This window comes from Balaenoptera physalus (genome assembly GCF_965194825.1).
Source record: "Balaenoptera physalus genome assembly, chromosome: 7".
Taxonomy (NCBI): domain Eukaryota; kingdom Metazoa; phylum Chordata; class Mammalia; order Artiodactyla; family Balaenopteridae; genus Balaenoptera; species Balaenoptera physalus.
Genome location: NC_138886.1, coordinates 69,014,001 through 69,032,079, shown reverse-complemented (window position 1 = coordinate 69,032,079; position 18,079 = coordinate 69,014,001). Strand labels below are relative to the sequence as shown.

At 40.4% G+C, this 18,079-nt stretch overlaps 1 protein-coding gene and 1 pseudogene across 6 annotated transcripts in view; both read left to right on the top strand.

Annotated features, from left to right (window-relative positions):
- The window catches only part of LOC309663710 (cytochrome c oxidase subunit 6B1 pseudogene), a 523,800-nt pseudogene that overhangs the window by 40,504 nt on the left and 465,217 nt on the right, over window positions 1–18,079 (top strand). The window lies entirely within an intron of this gene.
- Window positions 4,264–18,079, top strand: part of SLC24A2 (solute carrier family 24 member 2) — a 243,965-nt gene continuing 230,149 nt past the window's right edge. For 4 of the 5 annotated variants that reach the window (XM_082468034.1, XM_082468035.1, XM_082468032.1 and 1 more), the window contains exon 1: window positions 4,767–7,372. In XM_082468034.1, the coding sequence (XP_082324160.1) occupies window positions 6,440–7,372 (933 nt within the window). In that variant the 5' untranslated portion in view covers window positions 4,767–6,439. Of the gene's footprint in view, window positions 4,417–4,766; window positions 7,373–18,079 lie in introns of those variants that run through there. The other variant, XM_082468033.1, reaches the window with a different exon arrangement.

Sequence of the window (18,079 nt, the reverse complement as noted above, 5' to 3'; positions counted from 1 at the left end):
ATTCCTCTGTTTCTTCATTTTGCTTGACTCTCTGTGTGGTTTCTATGCATTAGATAAAACAGCCACCTCTCCCAGTCTTGAAGGAGTGGCCTCATGTAGAAGATGAACCTCATCATTCAACCCTACCCTAGCTCTTGGTTGCCTGTCAAAGTTTTGTGATTGTCCAAGCAGCTTATTTTACTTTTAGTGGCTCTCAGTAGTTGAGGGTGTGCCAAGATCTGTCAGTGTCCCAAAGTGGGGAATCTCAGTCAGCACTTAGATTTAGGCTGATTGAAGCCAAATGCTCAAGTAACAGCTTTTAAAGTATACGAATATATACAGTCCTATGGGACAACAAGTGTAAGCCCTCTTGGCTACCAGAGCCAGGTGATCCAGGGTTATCCCCTGGGTGACAGACTGGGCACCAGAAGTAAAAACCGGGACACCAGACATGTGTAAAAGATCCCTTCCAAGAGATACTGGTGCTCTGGAGCGAGGCAGAGGGAGAGCACAGAGATGGTGCCCATTGGGAAAGAAAGAGAGAAAGAGAGAAAGAGAGAGAAAAGAGAGGAAAGAAAGAAAGGAAGGAAGGAAGGAAGGAAGAAAGAGAGGAAAGAAAAGAAAGAAAAAGCAAGCAAGAAAGCAAGCAAGCGGGAGGAAGAAAGCCTAGAGTTTTAAAAAAAGAAAAAGATGGTGCCCCCAAGGCAGAGGGAGAGCAGAAAAAATGGTTCCCATCAGTCTCTGTCCCCAGAGAGCATCCCAGCAGGCCCCCAAATGTGTGTCAAATCAGATGTCTGTCCCTCAGGCCAACATTCCAAGACAAGAAAATAGGCCTCTCTCAACTCTGCACTGAGTTCCCTCCTGACTCTGGGTCACCACACTGAGGGTGGGGCTTACAGTAAAATTGTGTCCCAGCCTTTCCTACCCATTGGGTAAGAGTCACTCAGCCAGTTTTTGTTGTTGCTGTTTGTTTTTTCAGAGGACATTGTTCTGTGTGTAGACTTGGAGTGTTCGTCGGAGGAGGTGAGTGCAGGATCTTCTTATGTCACCATCTTGAACCAGAACCTTTGGCAGTTTTATATTTAAAAGTCCTTATTAGCTTAAGTCTGACCCCATGCCTTTAAACAGTCATCACTGAATTTTGAAAGGCTCCTCTCCAGAATTACAACAGGAGCCCATCCCATCGTTCTTAACTGGTAATTACCAATGACCTCCATAAACTCTATGTTCAAATAAATCATACAGTTAATAGAAGGATAAATATGATGCCAACTAATGTGTATACTTATGCAGATATCTAAAAATAAAGAGTTGGCTCTTTAATAATAATTCATACCCATTGATTACTCTACTTAAATCTCTTAGCAAAGAACTTGATCAAGGCTACTCTGTAATAACTCATCATGTGGTGGTAGTAAATTTTCTCATGAGGCTCCCTTTTTCTTCATGACCAGGCAGTAAGGTGTGTGGACCTGGGAGACCTACAGGTGTTGTTCAGTTTTACTGCTTTCATATCGTGTGACCTAGACAAACGATAGGCCAGCTTTTCTCCATTACTACAATGACAGCAGTTTTAGCCTTCTCAGCTGTCATGGCAGTTGACTGCCAAGTTCAGCTGCTAAATCTTCAGTCCAATGTGGATCTCATTGAGCTACTATAGAACTGTGTGTCAAATACTGCTAGTCGCACACCCAACATTTGTTTCCCCCCTTCTGTATTACTAGGAGATCCCTGATTTTCTAAATGCTGACTAATAGCCCTAATTAGTCTAACTCCTTTGCAGCTAGACAGCTCCATGTGACCAAGTTGTGACCAATGAAATGTAAAAGAAGTTTTGACAGTGTGTCCTTTCCTAAATAAAAAGGCAAAGCCTAGCAAGGAGGCCTTCTGTCTTTCACTCTTCATTTTTTCCCTTCTTCCTGCCTGGAGCACAGATGTGATGTCTGCAAGAGGTAAGCATTTTGTGGCTATGAGGATAAAAGTCATACATTAAGGAAGATAGGTAAAAGATCTGGGTTCCTTGATGGCATTGTGGAGCTCCTCTGCAAACCCTGGACAGTCTGCTTTCAGACTTCTTTTTATTTTTATTTACTTATTTATTTCTTTACAGCTTTTTTTCTTTATTTTGAAATGTGCTTGACAAAAGTTTGAAACAGCAAACTTAGAATAACAAATCATTAAGTTTTAAAATCCTGATAATCATTGCCTAAACGATGATGTAATCCCAACAATAAAGTTGAATTAGTTCATTATTGAAGAGCCACGGAAAAATACTAATTTGATTACTTACATTAAAATGTTTTTTGACAGTATATTAGAAATCAAGATTTAAATCAGACTTCTTTTTACATGCAAAAAATAAACTCTTATTTGGTTAAATCACTAAGGATGAGTTTCTGTTATATGCAGCCAAGTACAAACCCCAGCCAATACAACCTGCATCTGGGCCTCATTCCCCTTCCCACCAAGTGGAGATTCAGGGTCATCTGTGGGCTCTGGGGGGAGTCAGCTGGATAACATTTATAAAGATCCTAGTAGGAAGGGTGTGATTTTTAAAAATATACATAATTGTTTTCTTTTAAGCAGAACTTTGTATACAAGATCTTCTTAGCCAGATGCATCACTGTATCAGGGAAGATTAGGATTGTTAGACTAGGAAAGCAAAGACAAGGGCAGGGGAGAAGTAAAGGCTAATTGGTTACCCTGAAGTCCAGTTTGTATGGAAAAGGCAGATTAAATGCATGATTGTTTTCTTTTTTCTAAAACAATTTCAAAATAATGAGTTCATTCCTTCTTACCCATCAACAGCGACCGATCAAGTTACTTTAGAATCATTATGAACTTATATAATCATATTTGATACGTTTGAAACAATTGCAATTGTTATCAATTTTTGGTGCTCAGATTGGTCCATCCTTGTCTAGTGGGAGCCTATTTGAATTGATTCCTTAGTCTTCCTGACACAAGAAGTGGTTGATAGCTTCCTTGATTTCTGTAAATACTTATAAATAAAATGATACAATGTCTGGGATTTGCTTTAAAATGATGGCACGGGAAAGGGGATTTGGATGAAATATGATTGACCGTGAGTTCAAGCTGTTCATGATAGTTGTTCAAGCTGGGTGATGGCCCCACTGGAGGTTTATTATACTATTATATTTATAAATGTCTGGAATCTTCCAAAATAAGAAATATTTTAAAAGTTCACACTATGACTTCCAGAATAGGACCTTAAATCCTTAGCAAGACAATAGTCTTAAATGCCTGGCTTTGGTGGGAGTAAAAGAGATTTCTAATTTCTCCAGGCTGCTCTTGACTTATCAAGAGCAAGTGTAGAGGTCTGAGTATAGAGTTTTACCCAAAGTCAAAGGTAGTGAGTTTTCCAGATATGACCAACATTCCTCCTAGACCCAGGAAAGCATGAAGAAACCCTCTCTAAGTGGAAAACGAGGAGAGTGGAGGGTAAAGAGAGTGGAAAACGTTTGATGAAAGGTTTCTCCTGGTGGGTACCTCTTGGCAGTTTTGGTGGTGATCGCAGGGCCGGGTAAAAGTAGCTTCCCCCAGTAACCCGTCTGCCTTACCTTCGCCCACTCTTTGGCCCAGATTCTTGCCTCCAGTCCCCAACAAGCCTGGCTCAACTTCTTGTGGTGGGGGGATCTTGCTTTCATGACAGGGCAGGAAAAAGCACTGGGCTTGGAGTCCAGAGGCCAGCATGTGAACGCTGTCTATGACTCAAAATGACACTGTCTTGGGTCTCAGTTTCATCACCCACGAAGTTAAAGGTCCGACTGCAAGACTAAAGATCCTTCAGTGTCCCAGCCAGCCAAACCAGAGACCTCAGAAACCCTGGGCCTGAACATACAACCCTGCAGGCCTTCTTGCCTTTTCACTGATCGTCTTTGCTGCCATTACACATTACATGGCCTCCTAAATGTGTGACTGCTGTCACTTTTTGCAGATAATTGGAGAGGAGGGGCCCAGCAGAGATGACCCTAAAGTTGGCAACACTTTCAGGCTTTGGTAATCAGGCGCGTCACCGACCTGTACGATTTCTCCTCTCCGTCCTTGCTCGCCTGCAAATCCTGACCCCCGTCCCCACTGCAGAGAAATCTGCGAAGGGACGGCTGCCGGCGTCGCTTCTGCGCCCAGGAGGCGTGGAGCAGAGAGCGCGGGAGCAGAGCGCCCTGCGGCCACGCTCCCCGCGCGGAGGCGAGAGGGAGGGGCCGGAGGGGGCCCGGCAGCACCAGAGGCGGCGCGCGGGGCTCGCGGCGGCTCAGTCTCCTCCCCAGCCCAGCCCCGGACGGCGAGAGCGGCGGCGAGTGCGAGCCGCAGCCCGGGCCTCGGAGCGAGGAGGCGGAGGGCCGGAGAAAGCGGAGGACCGGAGCGGCGGGCCGCGCTCGGGCCCCCGCCGTGTGCGCGTCCTCCTGGCGGATCCCGGTAAGTGCGGGCGGTCGAGCCCCGGCCAGCCGCCAGGCTTGGTGGCCGCAGTGGTCGTTGTCTCCGGATCCCGGTTGCGCGCATCCCGCTGCAGGCTCACAGGTAGCTCCGCGGTGGACGTGGTGCCCCAGGCCCCGAAAGGAGTTAGCCAACTCTCTCCGCTCCCGGGCGGGGTTTCCGAGCCCCGACTTCTCCCACCCCAACCGCCCCTGCTTCCGGCTCGGGGTAGGGGCCGCGGGGCAGGGCCTGCAGTCGGGGAAGGCGCAAAGAGGGTCGCTCCCCTTCCCCACCTACTCACCAACGATTCGGGAAGATGCCGGCCAAGCCCCTCCTCAAACTGCATGCCAGCCTCTGGCTCGCTAGTGGGGCGTCTGTCCTTCAGTTTTATTTTCCTATGAGCCCACCAGGGAAAGTTTGGGACCACACACGGCAAAGTTGGGGCGCGGCTGGGGGTGCACTTCGCCGGCGGAGCGGTGGGTTTTGCAGGTCGAGCCCGGCTCAGGCTGGAGCCGATAGCGCACCCTGGGAGTTGAGTCCGTCCCTGCCGTTTGCCCCGGCCCAGCATTGTGACAATCCCCTGAGCGCAGTGAGTCGCTTAATTGTTCACGCTAGGCTAGACATCTGCCAGGCCAGCCGGGAATCTCTGTGCTGGGTTAGGTTTATCTCAGGAGTAACAGCATCTCAGCCTGGTTTGACTTGGGCTCCCTCTGCAAACCTGAGTTCCAGCTAATCTCAGTGTGTCACTGGCGTGTGTTTAATTAGCTTATTTTACACCTGAGATGATCTCAGCGAATGCCTCTAAAATGAAATCGTTGATACAAGAAAAAACCAAAACCCCAAAACAAAACTGTTTTTTAAAGAAAATTAAAAAGGGGAACCTTCAGAATATCCGCTGTCATGTGTGGATATTTTACCCTTCTCTGTGGAGACAGAGAATGAAAACTGCTTGGGTATCTTAACCTACTAGAGAGTCAGTGTCAGAGCTATTTTTGGCAGATTTTGTGGACAGAGGTATCACTGCAACTTGCATATTGTTTATGAAATACACATTTGATGTCTTGAAATAGCCTACTTGATAGAAGTTGTTTGGTTTACTAAGTTGTCTATTTTAAATACGACTAAAGGTTGTTTTTTAAAATAAGCTTTAGCTGAATACAATATCTAGATATTTAGGGAAGACAGTTTGTTCATGTCATCAGAACATTCTTTTGTAAACTTAAATTTTTAAAGGGCTACTTTTCTGCATTTGCTATAGGAGGGGCTTTCCATGCAAAATAGGATCCTGAGATCTTTATGTGTGCAGGAAAAGAGTGCTGTCTCCTCCAACACTCAGCCCTTTCCAAGTGATAGATTAATCAGAAAAGTGTGCCTGCAACTGGAATTATATAATTGGACCAAAAGAAAAGACAGTGGTTTTGGTTGTCAAATACGTAGATAATTCTAAAGGAAGTGATACCTTTTTTAGCCCTGGGAGGTTATTTGTTACATGAGTTAAGGTGGGATAAACATAGATTTTCATCTACATCTATAAATTTTTGTATTTAACAGACACAAATACATAGTCTACGTCTAACATTGGATTTACCAAAATGTTTGCCTTTGTACATACACTATCCTAAGTGCCTAATATGTGTCACGTCCCACTCTTAATGCTTCATGTATTTTAACTCATCCTCAAAACAGCACTTGGTGGTAGGTGCTATAATTGTCCTAATTTTTGAAATGGGGAAACTGAGGCACAGAAGAATTAAGGAACTTAACCCAAGGTCACATGGCTATTGGATAGGATTTTTTCATATCTGCCAAGTTGTTTTGTAAAAAAGACATGATTTTACGATTCACATGTCCTTGTTTTTATTTTTATTTAAGCATAAATGTTGAAAATATTTCGTGTGAAGCCTAAGAATCCCTGATTGTGGAAGCACCCACAAGCACTGTTAACTGTAAAGTGAGGAAAAGTATGAAAGAACCATCTGGTTGAGTATACAATTTGAAGACCACCACATCCACCAGAAGACCCAGGATGGATCTGCACCAAAGCACCACCACCATCTCTTTCCTTGAGAAATGGTGTTCAGATAACTCACCGTCTGGCTGCAGGAGACATTATAATGTCAGAAAAAAACTGAAGTTGATTCGAATCTTAGGCCTTTTCATGGGCCTGGTAGCCATTAGCACTGTTCCGTTTTCAATCAGTGCCTTTTCTGAGACAGAGACACAGAGCACAGGGGAGGCCAGTGGTGCAAGTGGCCCCAGGGTAGCACACAGTTACCGTCAAAGAACTCTCTTAGATTTAAATGACAAGATTCGAGATTATACTCCACAGCCACCTGTTTCTCAGGAAGGCAAATCTGAGAATAGTACAGATCATGCCCAAGGAGACTACCCAAGAGACATCTTTTCCCTCGAACAGCGAAGAAAAGGTGCCATCATTCTCCATGTCATTGGAATGATCTACATGTTCATAGCCTTAGCCATTGTCTGCGATGAGTTCTTTGTTCCCTCTTTGACTGTCATCACTGAAAAACTGGGCATCTCTGATGATGTGGCTGGAGCCACCTTTATGGCTGCCGGGGGCTCAGCCCCAGAACTTTTCACGTCTCTCATAGGGGTATTTATTGCTCACAGCAATGTTGGCATTGGCACAATCGTGGGCTCAGCGGTGTTCAATATCCTCTTTGTCATTGGCATGTGTGCTCTGTTTTCCAGAGAAATCTTAAACCTGACATGGTGGCCACTCTTTCGGGATGTGTCCTTCTACATCATTGACTTGATCATGCTGATCATATTTTTCCTGGATAACTTTATCATGTGGTGGGAAAGCTTGCTTCTCTTAACAGCTTACTTTGGCTATGTGGTTTTCATGAAATTCAACGTCCAAGTAGAAAGATGGGTGAAGCAAATGATACACCGCAACAAAGTCGTCAAGGTGACAGCACCAGAGGCCCAGGCAAAGGTTGGTGGTAGTGGTTGTTTATTTAATGTTTTCTTGACCATAGCTCTGAACTCTTATGTTTTTGAGATCTGCCACTTTTTAAATGGGATGGTGTTTGGGGCTGTAATGGATAGCAGGGTGCTTTATGCGTTTCTTTGACAGCCAGACCAACATGACAGTCGGAAAAATAATTTGGGGGGTATTCTGGGGAATGTCTACTAAGTTCTCAAGCTACTTGCCTCAGAGTAAAACATTTGTAAATATAGGTTACATAAGCTTCTCAGAGCAGACTCAGCAGTTATTTGTCTCTTATTTTCTTATTTTTGTGAGCCGTTTAATTTTCATGGGGAAGTGTGTGTGTGTGCCTTGCAAGTTGCAGGACTTTTTCTATTTAAATGAACATGTGACAGTTATCAAGAACCATCTCTTTAAAAGTGCTTAGCGAAGAAAGTTTGTTTGTGTCAGCAGAGCTGGACCTTTAAGTCAGCAGCCTAGGGCCTAGCAGGACTGGTTGTTAGAATGGGTCATGGCCATTCTTCTTGACCCACACAATAGTGCTTCAGACCCCTCTACCAGGCACCGATCGGGATCTGTGAAAGAGTCAGTGGCAAGCCATGCTGCCTGCCTCTGTAGCTCGAGGGCCCATTTTGCACGCCGTGATAAACATGACCCAAAATATTTTTTATGGTAGGATTTGAGGGAGTTTTAATGACATTTCAGTGGCCATCCTACCACTTAGGTAGCAAGCAAGTTGGTAAAGAGCTTAGAAGAAATCGATCTGCAAAAATATAGATTAATTATTAAAAGTAATCCATGGGCCACATCAATAAAATTTTCTGTTAAGTAGAGTAATGCAGTTCTGATCTATATCCTAACATTGGAATGTCATCTCAGAATGTGATTTTAAACAATAAAACAAAATACATATGCAGACTTTTCATACTTGCATCTGGGGAAATTCTCATGTATGCAAAAAACAGATGTTGAGTGGAGGGTGAGATGTTTTGTCCAGAATGAAGAAAAAAATGCTATTAATTTAGCATAATTCCTTTATGTTCAAGTTTGATGACCATCCATCATTTTTGTAGCAGCCGTGACACAGAAGCAAAGCAACAGACAAAAAAACCACTAGTAATATTTCTATTTATTCCATGCAAAAAAGAAATGTTTTATACTGTGTTTTTTCTAACGTATCACTCAGTGTATGGTTGTTTGTTAGAAACTGTAGTAAAAAAAAAAAAATCATGGCAAATAAGCATTCAGATGTGATACTGAGTCTGTATCCTTGAGGGCATAAGACAGGGTCATCACTGGAGCCCCGTCCCTGATCTAATTTTGTAGCCCAAAGGATGATCCCTCAAGCCATCTCCTCAAGACTGACTACAAGTTTGAGTGGTTTGCGTTAGTCGTCTATGTGTGTATTCCAATTAGAATGCTGAACAGTTGCCAAGGGAAAGGCCTGTTTTTTAGAGGCAAGGGAATGATTTGGTGTCTTATAAATATCCTGGGCCCATCAAAGATAAAAAGTCTTTTTGAGAACTCAGTACTTTTTCGTTTTGTTATGCCTCAGTGGAACTTCATTAACTTAGGCACAGACTCGGCTAAAGGTTATGTTGGCAACGTGTATGAAAAAGGAATTTGCAGAGCAGTCCAATGGTGTATTGAAGATTGCAGGGGGATTTTGTCTTCTAATAGGGAGGGAGAAGCTGGTTTTGTGCATTTAGTAATAACTTTTAAAATATGGTTTACAGATGGCTTTTAATAAATTATAAGTCACTCATTAAATCAGCTCTTGCAGGATTTTTACCTACTGTATTAGGTGACTGTCATGTCATTTTAATGGTAATTTAAAAGTCAATAACTTAGGCTGGCATTCCTTAAAGTTGTTACTCATATCCATAATTTTTGCTATGCTTAATATTGTGCATTTTTCAAATTTTGAAATTCTGGATTTACCTAATTAAAAAAGAAAGCAAATTATATTCATGACTATATCTCCTGTTTCTGATTTACCGCCAAAATATGTTCATTGTATTATTTTCCTTTGAGCACCGAATAGCTTTAGTTTATTCCACTTAATCATTATTATATATTTTGTCATTCAGTAACTAGATTGAACTATAAATTATCATGGGACCAGAATTTTTTAACATAGCTAAGTCTTGTTCGGTATGCTGGAACACAGATATTTTTAGGTGGAACAGTACATAATGATGTGTGATTTCCTTTAGGAAATTTTACCTTGCCAATTTCACTTTTGAATAATTGTTGGAAAAAAATTTTTTCAGCAGTTGGTCTTTATCAGATGTCTGACTTCAGAATCTTATGGAGATTTTGCTCTCTAAGCGCTGAACATAAGGTGTCTCAAGGAGGGATGAGTCTTTGAGCTTGGCTGTCTTGTTCTCTCATCTGCAAAGTCGATTTCTGGCTGTATACTCCACCTTTCCTACCTAAGTCAGTGCTTCTAACATCATCAGAACACTCAGAAAAAGACCCCAAGCCAAAGGCAGCCCTCAGTGGAGTCTTCATAGAGAGGAATGTGCTGTACAAGAGTTTAGGAAGCAAAATACCAAGCATATTTTTAGACAAAGCTACCTCATTGTCTTAATTGCACAATTATGGAACAGGGGAGTATGGGAAAGTGGAGGAAACATATTTTAGATATTTTTATACAAGTCATCAATGGTTCTTACTAAAAACTCATCAATTCTGCTGGGCTGCAGACAGTGAAATATCTTTGAAACTGCTTGCTTCATGGACCAGTTGAAAATCTTAATTTGGTTTCATTATTGATGACGGGGCAACTGTGGAGCATGAAAAAACAGAAAATACAAACATTTTTCTCATATTTAAAGTAATAGTTTCCCATTTTATTTAACTGTTCCACCTGGTGTTTGGTTTTTTAATTTGATATTTTTATTGCATCTTTTAGTGATAATATTATCGTTTAAAAAAATGTCGTGTAGTGTCATGACATGGTAAGGAGATCCTGGGCTTTGATTCAGGGAAAAAAGGTGTTAGCCCAGGTGTATAATAAGACTTGTGACCTCAGAGAAGTCACAGAAACTCACTGAGCCTCATTTTCCTAATTAGGAAAATGAAAATAATAATACCTACTTCATAAAGTTGGGAAAATTATTAAATGAAGAAATGAATGTTAAGCAGCTAACATAGTCCTTGGCAAATGTGGGTTGTTCAGTAAGTGTTAGTTCCTTTCCTTTCATCTTTTGTTCTTAAATGAAAAGTTAATCGGCATAAATTATTTCAAATTTGAGAATTTCAAAACATTCCTTGAAGATTGTAGTTCATGCCAGTGAATCACTGAGTTAAGCAGGCTGTTGTCTCCCTTAGGGGCATGTGATATTTGTCATATTATAATATTTATAAGCCTAATTTCATATACAGTGAACATATGCAGGGAAATATTATTATAAACTCCAAGGAAACCTTCAAATGCCTTTGTTGTCCTGAAAGTTTATTTTGTAGACTGTGGTTTAGAAATATCTATGCTAAGCAGAGATTTTTGTTTTAAGGGTATTTTTATTTATAAATGATTGGGACTATCTTCCAAAAACCTCTCCACAGCTGGTTAGGAATTAATTTGAATCCTGCAGGATGTGAAGCAGTGGAGTTTCAGGGCATCTGGCATGTTTTGCTGTGTGCCTGGCCTGCCTGCTGAGGTCTCCTGATCTGCTATGGTGCTAGGCTGTCATTGGCCTAGAAAGCAGCTGTCCATGGTATTTAACCTCTTCTTAGACTTGGCACTATAATCTGACAGCAAGTCAGCCCAGTTCAAATGAAGGGAATGGGCTAAATAAAGATGCTTAAAGCTTGATAGTTGAAGGCAGGCTACTTAGTAATTTAGGTGTGCCTTGCTTTATTCATTTTGTGTGTTCCTGAAAAGTTGCTTGCCAACAGAGTGTTTGCAATGCAAATTGTTATTAATGATCATGGGAAAATCAAAATTGAAACAATATTATAAATATTCTTCATAAAGTGAAGTATTTCTGGTAAGATGCTAAACCATAAATAATTATATAAATACAAATGTATAGTCCCAAGCCTTCTTAAGGCAAAGAATATGTTATAAATTCAACCTTTGTTTCCCCTCCATACTAGTACGTGAATTAGTAAAATTAATGTACAGATTTCAAGGAAGGTAAGGTGAGATCGTCCTTATAGTGAGTAAGTATTACTTAATAGACTTGGAAACTCTCTGTCCTCAAAAGAAAGAAAATATAGGCACTAAAATTCTTAATTGACTAGATGCCTGTGATTGTAGCATTCTTTTGAGTTCCTGGCCCCAATTCAAACGTGTAAGGGTCGGGTAGGGGGTGCTTTCCTCAAAACACCAAGAAATTTTCGGACACCAGCAGGGTGTCCAAGAATTTAACTAAATTCTGACACTGTCCACCCAGAGAGAACATCAGTTTTCCACAAGTTAAGGGTTCAGTCCTACAAGACTGCCCCCACTCCCCATGCAGGTCACAAGTCCAGGTTGTTACCTGTAGTTCTGACCGACTGGCTGTAAGTCAGAGGTTCCAGTGACCCCTCCTCGGGTTCAATGAATGTGCCAGAGGATCTCTCAAAACTAAGAGAAACATTTCACTCACTAGATCGCTGGTTTATTATAAAAGGATATAACTCAGGAGCAGCTGGCTGGAAGAGATGCCTAGGGTGGGGCACGGGGAAAGGCATGGAGCTTCCGTGCCCTCTCCAGGCACCACTCTCCCAGCACCTCCAGGTGTTCACCAACTCTGAACTCTGCCATTTTGGGGGGTTTTATGGAGGCTTCATTACGTGGGCATGGTTGATTAAGTCATTGGCCACTGGCAATTGATTTGACCTCCAGTCCCTCTCTCCTCAGTCCCACCCTTTAATCACACAGTTGGCTCCATTGGCAACCAGCCCCCATCCTTAGGTGCTTTCCTAAAGTTGCCTCATTAACATAACAAATGACACCTTTATCACTCTCCACACTTAGGAAATTCCAGGGGTTTTGAGAGCCACAGCCCGAAACTGTGAACCAAGACCACATATATATGAGAAATATATTTTGGTCATCTGAATGACCAAATATATATATTTCTCATAAATCACAGTATCACAAGTCTGTTTGTTGATCTAGGGATACAGCATGGTGCTATTTTCCTTGTTTTGTTTTCCTCTACTTATGTTAAAAGCAAACCCTTCAGTTACTGCGTATGATTCAAAGAGTGAAGGAGGCAGTTTGAGAGACTCAGAAAGCCCAGTGGATTTTAATACACAGAGGACAGATTGCCCATGGCTGTTCCCCTTGCTACTCTGGTTCCTCCAGCAAGAGATGACCTAAACTTTGTGAATCCTGGCAATGTTGAGAGCGAGGAGTTATCACCACTTCCCTTCCTGTCTCCTTTCTTCCTCTCTCCTTTTCGCCTCCCTTCTCCCCCTTTTTTTTCCTTTTTTTCCTTTTTTTTCTTAGAACCAGATAATTTGTATTTTAACTTTAACAAGGAATGAGATTGTTAAGTTGCTCCAAGATGAGTCAAGAACATCTGTGTGGATTTGACTGGTTTAGTTTCTTCATTCTTTCATTTTCAGACTCCTTTTGTTTTAGGTAAGTCTCTAGTAAACAGAATATAGCAGCATTTTGTTTAATTCAGTTTGACAATCATTATCTTTTAGCTGGAAAGTTTAGTTTATTTACATTTATTGTGATTACTATTACATTTGGATTCTTTTCTATCATGCTATTTTATACTTTCTATTTTTTATAACTTTTTCTTGCTTTTTTTTTGGATTGATTTTTTTCTAAATCTGCTTTTCCCATTAGTAGTTTGGAATTTATACATCCTATTTCTAGTCTTTTAGTGTTTACCCTAAAATTTTTAATGCATATATTTAACTCAACAGAGTGTAAAACTAATCTTTACACTCCTGCTAAACATCTTAAGGGCCTTAGAACGTTTTAACTCAGTCTCCTGTCCCCCAATGTAAATGATTTGAAGTCTACAATTTAAGTTCTACCTTGATGTTTTATAACAGCTTTATTGAGGTATAATCTTCACTTTTTAAATCCTACAAATTAGACATTATGCCATCAATGTTTTTAGATATATCCACATTTTTACCAGTTTTTCTCCTCATTTCTTTTCTCATATCAGACCTTTTCTCTATGACTTTTTCTTGTACTGACTTACATTCTTTATAAGTTCCTTTAGCAAGAATCTGTTAATAGTATCTGTTCCTGATTTTTATTTGCTTACAGATCTATTTTACTTTTGTTCTTGAAGGATAGCTTTGGTGGGTAGAAAGTTATTTTCTCATTCCACTTTGAAATAATAATTCCACTGTCTCTGACTTCCACTTTTGCCATTGAAAAGACTGCTGCTGGTGTGAATGTTGCTCCTTTGTAAGAAGTTTGTCTCTTCTCTTTGACTACTTTATAAGGTTTTCTCTTTGTTTTTGGTGTTCAGCATTTTCCTGATGCCATGACAGGTGTGATTTTCTCACTTAATTATCCCCTATTTGTGATTCATTAGACTTCCTGAATTTGAGGTTTAGTGCCGTCCACCAATTTGACCTCTACCTCATTCTTCCCATAATCTTCTAGAATTCTGATTGGGTATATGTTATACCATCTCAAACTGTTCTTCATGTCTTTTAACTACTCATCTTTTTCTGTGTTCTTGCTGATCATTTCTTTATATCTGCTTTCTACTTTCTAATTTTCTCTTCAGTTTTGTCTAACCTGCTCTGGTGCTCATCTGTTTAGTTTCTAATTGTAATTATTATATTTTTCATTCCTAGGTTTTGTGGTTCCTTTTCACCACTGTCAGCTTGATTTTCACTGTTTCTTCTTCTTCTATTATTTAATGCCTTCTTTTATTTTTCTAAACATGTTAAGTATATTTATATTTATAATTCATAATTGGTATTTCTAGTGTTAGTATCCTTGCAGGTCTAGTTGTGTTGTTTTATGTTTCATGTGGGGTTGCTTTCTTATGTATTTAGTGATTTCTTTTAAAACTTTGAACTCATATTTCTTGGAACTTGACCTGTAGGGAGTCACTGAGGCCTGGGTTCTAAGTGTATCCCAACAGAGAGGACTTGTTTTCTCTTCTGTCAAGTTCCTGGGAGCCCAACCAACCTGGAACCATTCTAACCTAAATGTCTGACTTTTTTCTACCCATGTAGTGTGAATTCAGACTCCAAAGCCAGGAGCGAGGCTGTGCTTAGAAATTCTTAAGGGAGACTCTTTTTTCTTGCTCTTTCTTTCAGTACCACTCAAAGCTAAGGCCAAAATAGGCACATTCTACTATTTCCCTTCGGTAGGCAGATTTTTTTTTCCTTATTCACCCACTAAGAGTGTCCACCCTTCAGGGTTTCTAGCTTCTTGGGAGTGGAGGCCCCTGAAGTACCCCCTCCCTATCAGGCCTCATGTTTGTAGCTTCTGCAATCCTAGTTTCTGACCACTGGGGAATGGCAAATACCTCAGAGGCAAAGCAACACAGACCCCTCTGGATTTGTGCTTAGTTGGTGTTCTAGGTTCTAAGAAATCCCTGCTTCCTCACTAATATAGTTGGGTAATTTAAAAATATATCAAAGAATATAATATCCAATAATTTGAGGTGTATATACTGAAAATGGTTTCTCTAAATGTTTAATCATCATATTGCCAAAAATTATGTTTTAGACTTTGGATTTGTCAAATGATAATGCATATAGCAAGGGATGCTAATATGTATTTTAATTGTATACTTTCAGAATGTTTAATATAGCCTGATGTTGTTATAAAGCTCCTTATCAACAGATCCTACCAATGGCAAATTTTGAGTCAAATCAAATGTAAAAGACAATTCTAACAGAAAGTTTAAATTGTAGATTTGCCTTTTAAATAATATTTTTACCAGATACTTAAAGTAATATATTCATTGTACAAGATTATAAAAACACATCAAAATACAAAAAAAAATTTAAATAGCCTATAATCTCTCCATTGCACCATCCAGAAATAACTATGAACATTTTTGCATTTATTCTTCCAGACTTTCACTCACACACACACACACACACACACACACACACACATGCACATATGTACCTATATATCTAAATAAGTTTGAATGATATTGGATATGCACAACTTTAAACTTATATTGAATATATACCATTTTAACTTTTTAACTTGGTTTATTATGAGCATTTCCTCAGATCATTAACTGTTTTTCAAAACTGTTATTCACTGTGTAGCATTATCATAAAATAGAAAGTTATTTTCATATTATATTTCACTACTATAAAAAATGCTACAGCCAGCAGCCTTACACATGAATTTTTGATTTTGGAGAAGCAGCAATTCTGGAACAAAGTTTATGAGCTTTTTAAAGTTTCTGCTAAGGTTGCTACATCCTTGGTAGTGTTGACTATTATCATTTTTAATGGTTTCCAATTTCATAGGTGAAACAACATTACATTGTTTTAATTTGCATTTCTTTGATTAATTGGGAAGTTGAAAATATGTTTTTTGAGAATTCAAATTTTCATTTATAGATTGCCAATTTCTTATGTGTCTTTTGCGTCATTTTTAAAATTTGCTGTGATGACTCAAAAATCTCTTAAAAACATATGCTGAGAAACCCTAACTTTAGCTCTCATACTTCCCCACATTTCCACACCTAAATCAAGGCAGGAAGTTGTTGCAATTTTTGTTTTAAAGGATGAATTATTCTAAAGAAGGAGGCCTTGTGACCCAGGAGTTAAGAAATGATGTTCCCAAGGGACGGGGTGTGCCCCCAGCCACGTGACTTTGGTGGATCCTGTATGTCCTAGGACCCTATCTCCAAATCTGGAAAATGGGAGATTTGACCCACATGACCTAAAAGATTACTTTAGCTTGTCATTTCTGTCCTCAGAGGCTCTCATCCTTACTATGTGGAATACTCTGACCATGCCAAACTAAAATCTAACACATTTCCCTAAAACAGAAGACCAGATTCTCACCGTACCCACAGCACCAAACTCTTTTCCTAACCCGGCTTACCTGTAGTATTTTCACTCAAATGATTTAATTGACTTGGCTAAACAGTAATTTTTGTTTAAGCATGCTTTGGGAGGAGGTTCTTCCATACAGACAGGAGAACAACTTGCACAGCAGAAAATCATTTAAAGTTTACTGAAGGACTCTACACCTCCTCAGCTTTGTGGCTTCTGGCAGTGGAAACCCTCAGTGGCAGCTGCACGTGTGTCCCTGGATCACTGGTCTCTGCTGGTCTCTCCAAAGTCGAGAGAACAGAGAGATCTGAAAACTGGAAGCGTGCTTAATACCACATCTTTACCACATCAACGTTTTGAAGCAGGTACCATCTCCACTGGCAGATCAGGAACCTGATCTGAAAACATAAATGATTACCTAAGGTCCAAATTTAGTGGTAAACTGCATTTGAACTTGGGTCTGTCTGACTCCTAAATGCATGCTAGTTTTCTTGTTGCTTCCTACTGGACAGTTGGGAATAAAGACAAAGCAAACCTCCAAATTAGATGCACATTTCATATTAGGCTGTGTTAAGTCAGTGACTTTTAAATATTTTTTACCATGACCCCCACTAAAAAATATATTTTACATCTCAATTCAGTATATACACATACCCATGCACATACACATACATATGTATATGTTTACATATACATATAAAAATAAAATCTAAGTGTGAGGCATATATATATATATATATATATATATATATATATATATATATAGTATTTTCTACTCTGTTAGAAATGCTAGTTTCAACCCTAAAATAATTTCATGACCCACCAATGGATTGTGACCTAAGTTTTAAAAAATAGTATTTTTAGAAATTCCTTTTTCCTCCTTCTTCTTCTTAGTGGGGCTGCCCTTCAAGGCTATGCTAATTTACTGCACAAGGGCATCTGTCTGACCAAGGGGGCAAATAGGGACAGAAATCCAGACATCACTCTACTGGACAAGCTGTGTGCTTTGGTGTGGGACTGTGGCTGCCCAGGGGAAAGGGTGCCTTTTCTTAATTCCACAAAGGTGCCCTTTAAGCTGGTGGTGGCTTTGCTTCTTACCCCCTCTGGCTCTGACAGAGACTGATTGCAGGGTAAGGAAGGTGCAGGTCAAAGCATGATGTGCTCCCTGAGTCTCGACTCATCCTTGGTTCCCAGTGAGCTTGTCATCGGGTGGGAAAGAAATGTGGATGAAACAGGGAGATATGAAGTCAGAGAGAAGCAGAACCTTGACAAGAAGCCCAACGCTGCATTTCAACTAGGTTGGTTACCTTTTTATGAAGGATTGGATTTGTAAACCAAATGATGCAGTCGGTTCTTGTCCTGGTAAAAGCTGATGGGTTTGGAAAGGGTCTGGGCACCAGACTATATTAATGCCATGTTTACAGCTTTAAAGGATCCACTCAGAAACCTGCACTGGCAGGAACCAAGCCTGGAGAGATGGAGTCCCTTTCATCCCACACACTGGCCGTCTAACCCTAGTCCAGGTACTTTGCCCCAAGTGTCTCCTCTGAAAATGAAGGGGCTAGTTTATCTCCAGGGTCCCCACCAGCTCTGATAATTCTGTGCCTCTCTGTTAATGGGAAAGAAACAAATATATGTCCCTAATTATGGACTGACCAGCAGAAGAGGTGGTCAGGTAATGAAGCCCTGAACTTACCGCCTTCACAGTGCTTTTCCAGTTAAGAAGACCAATTAAAGGAGATTAGTTCCTTTGAA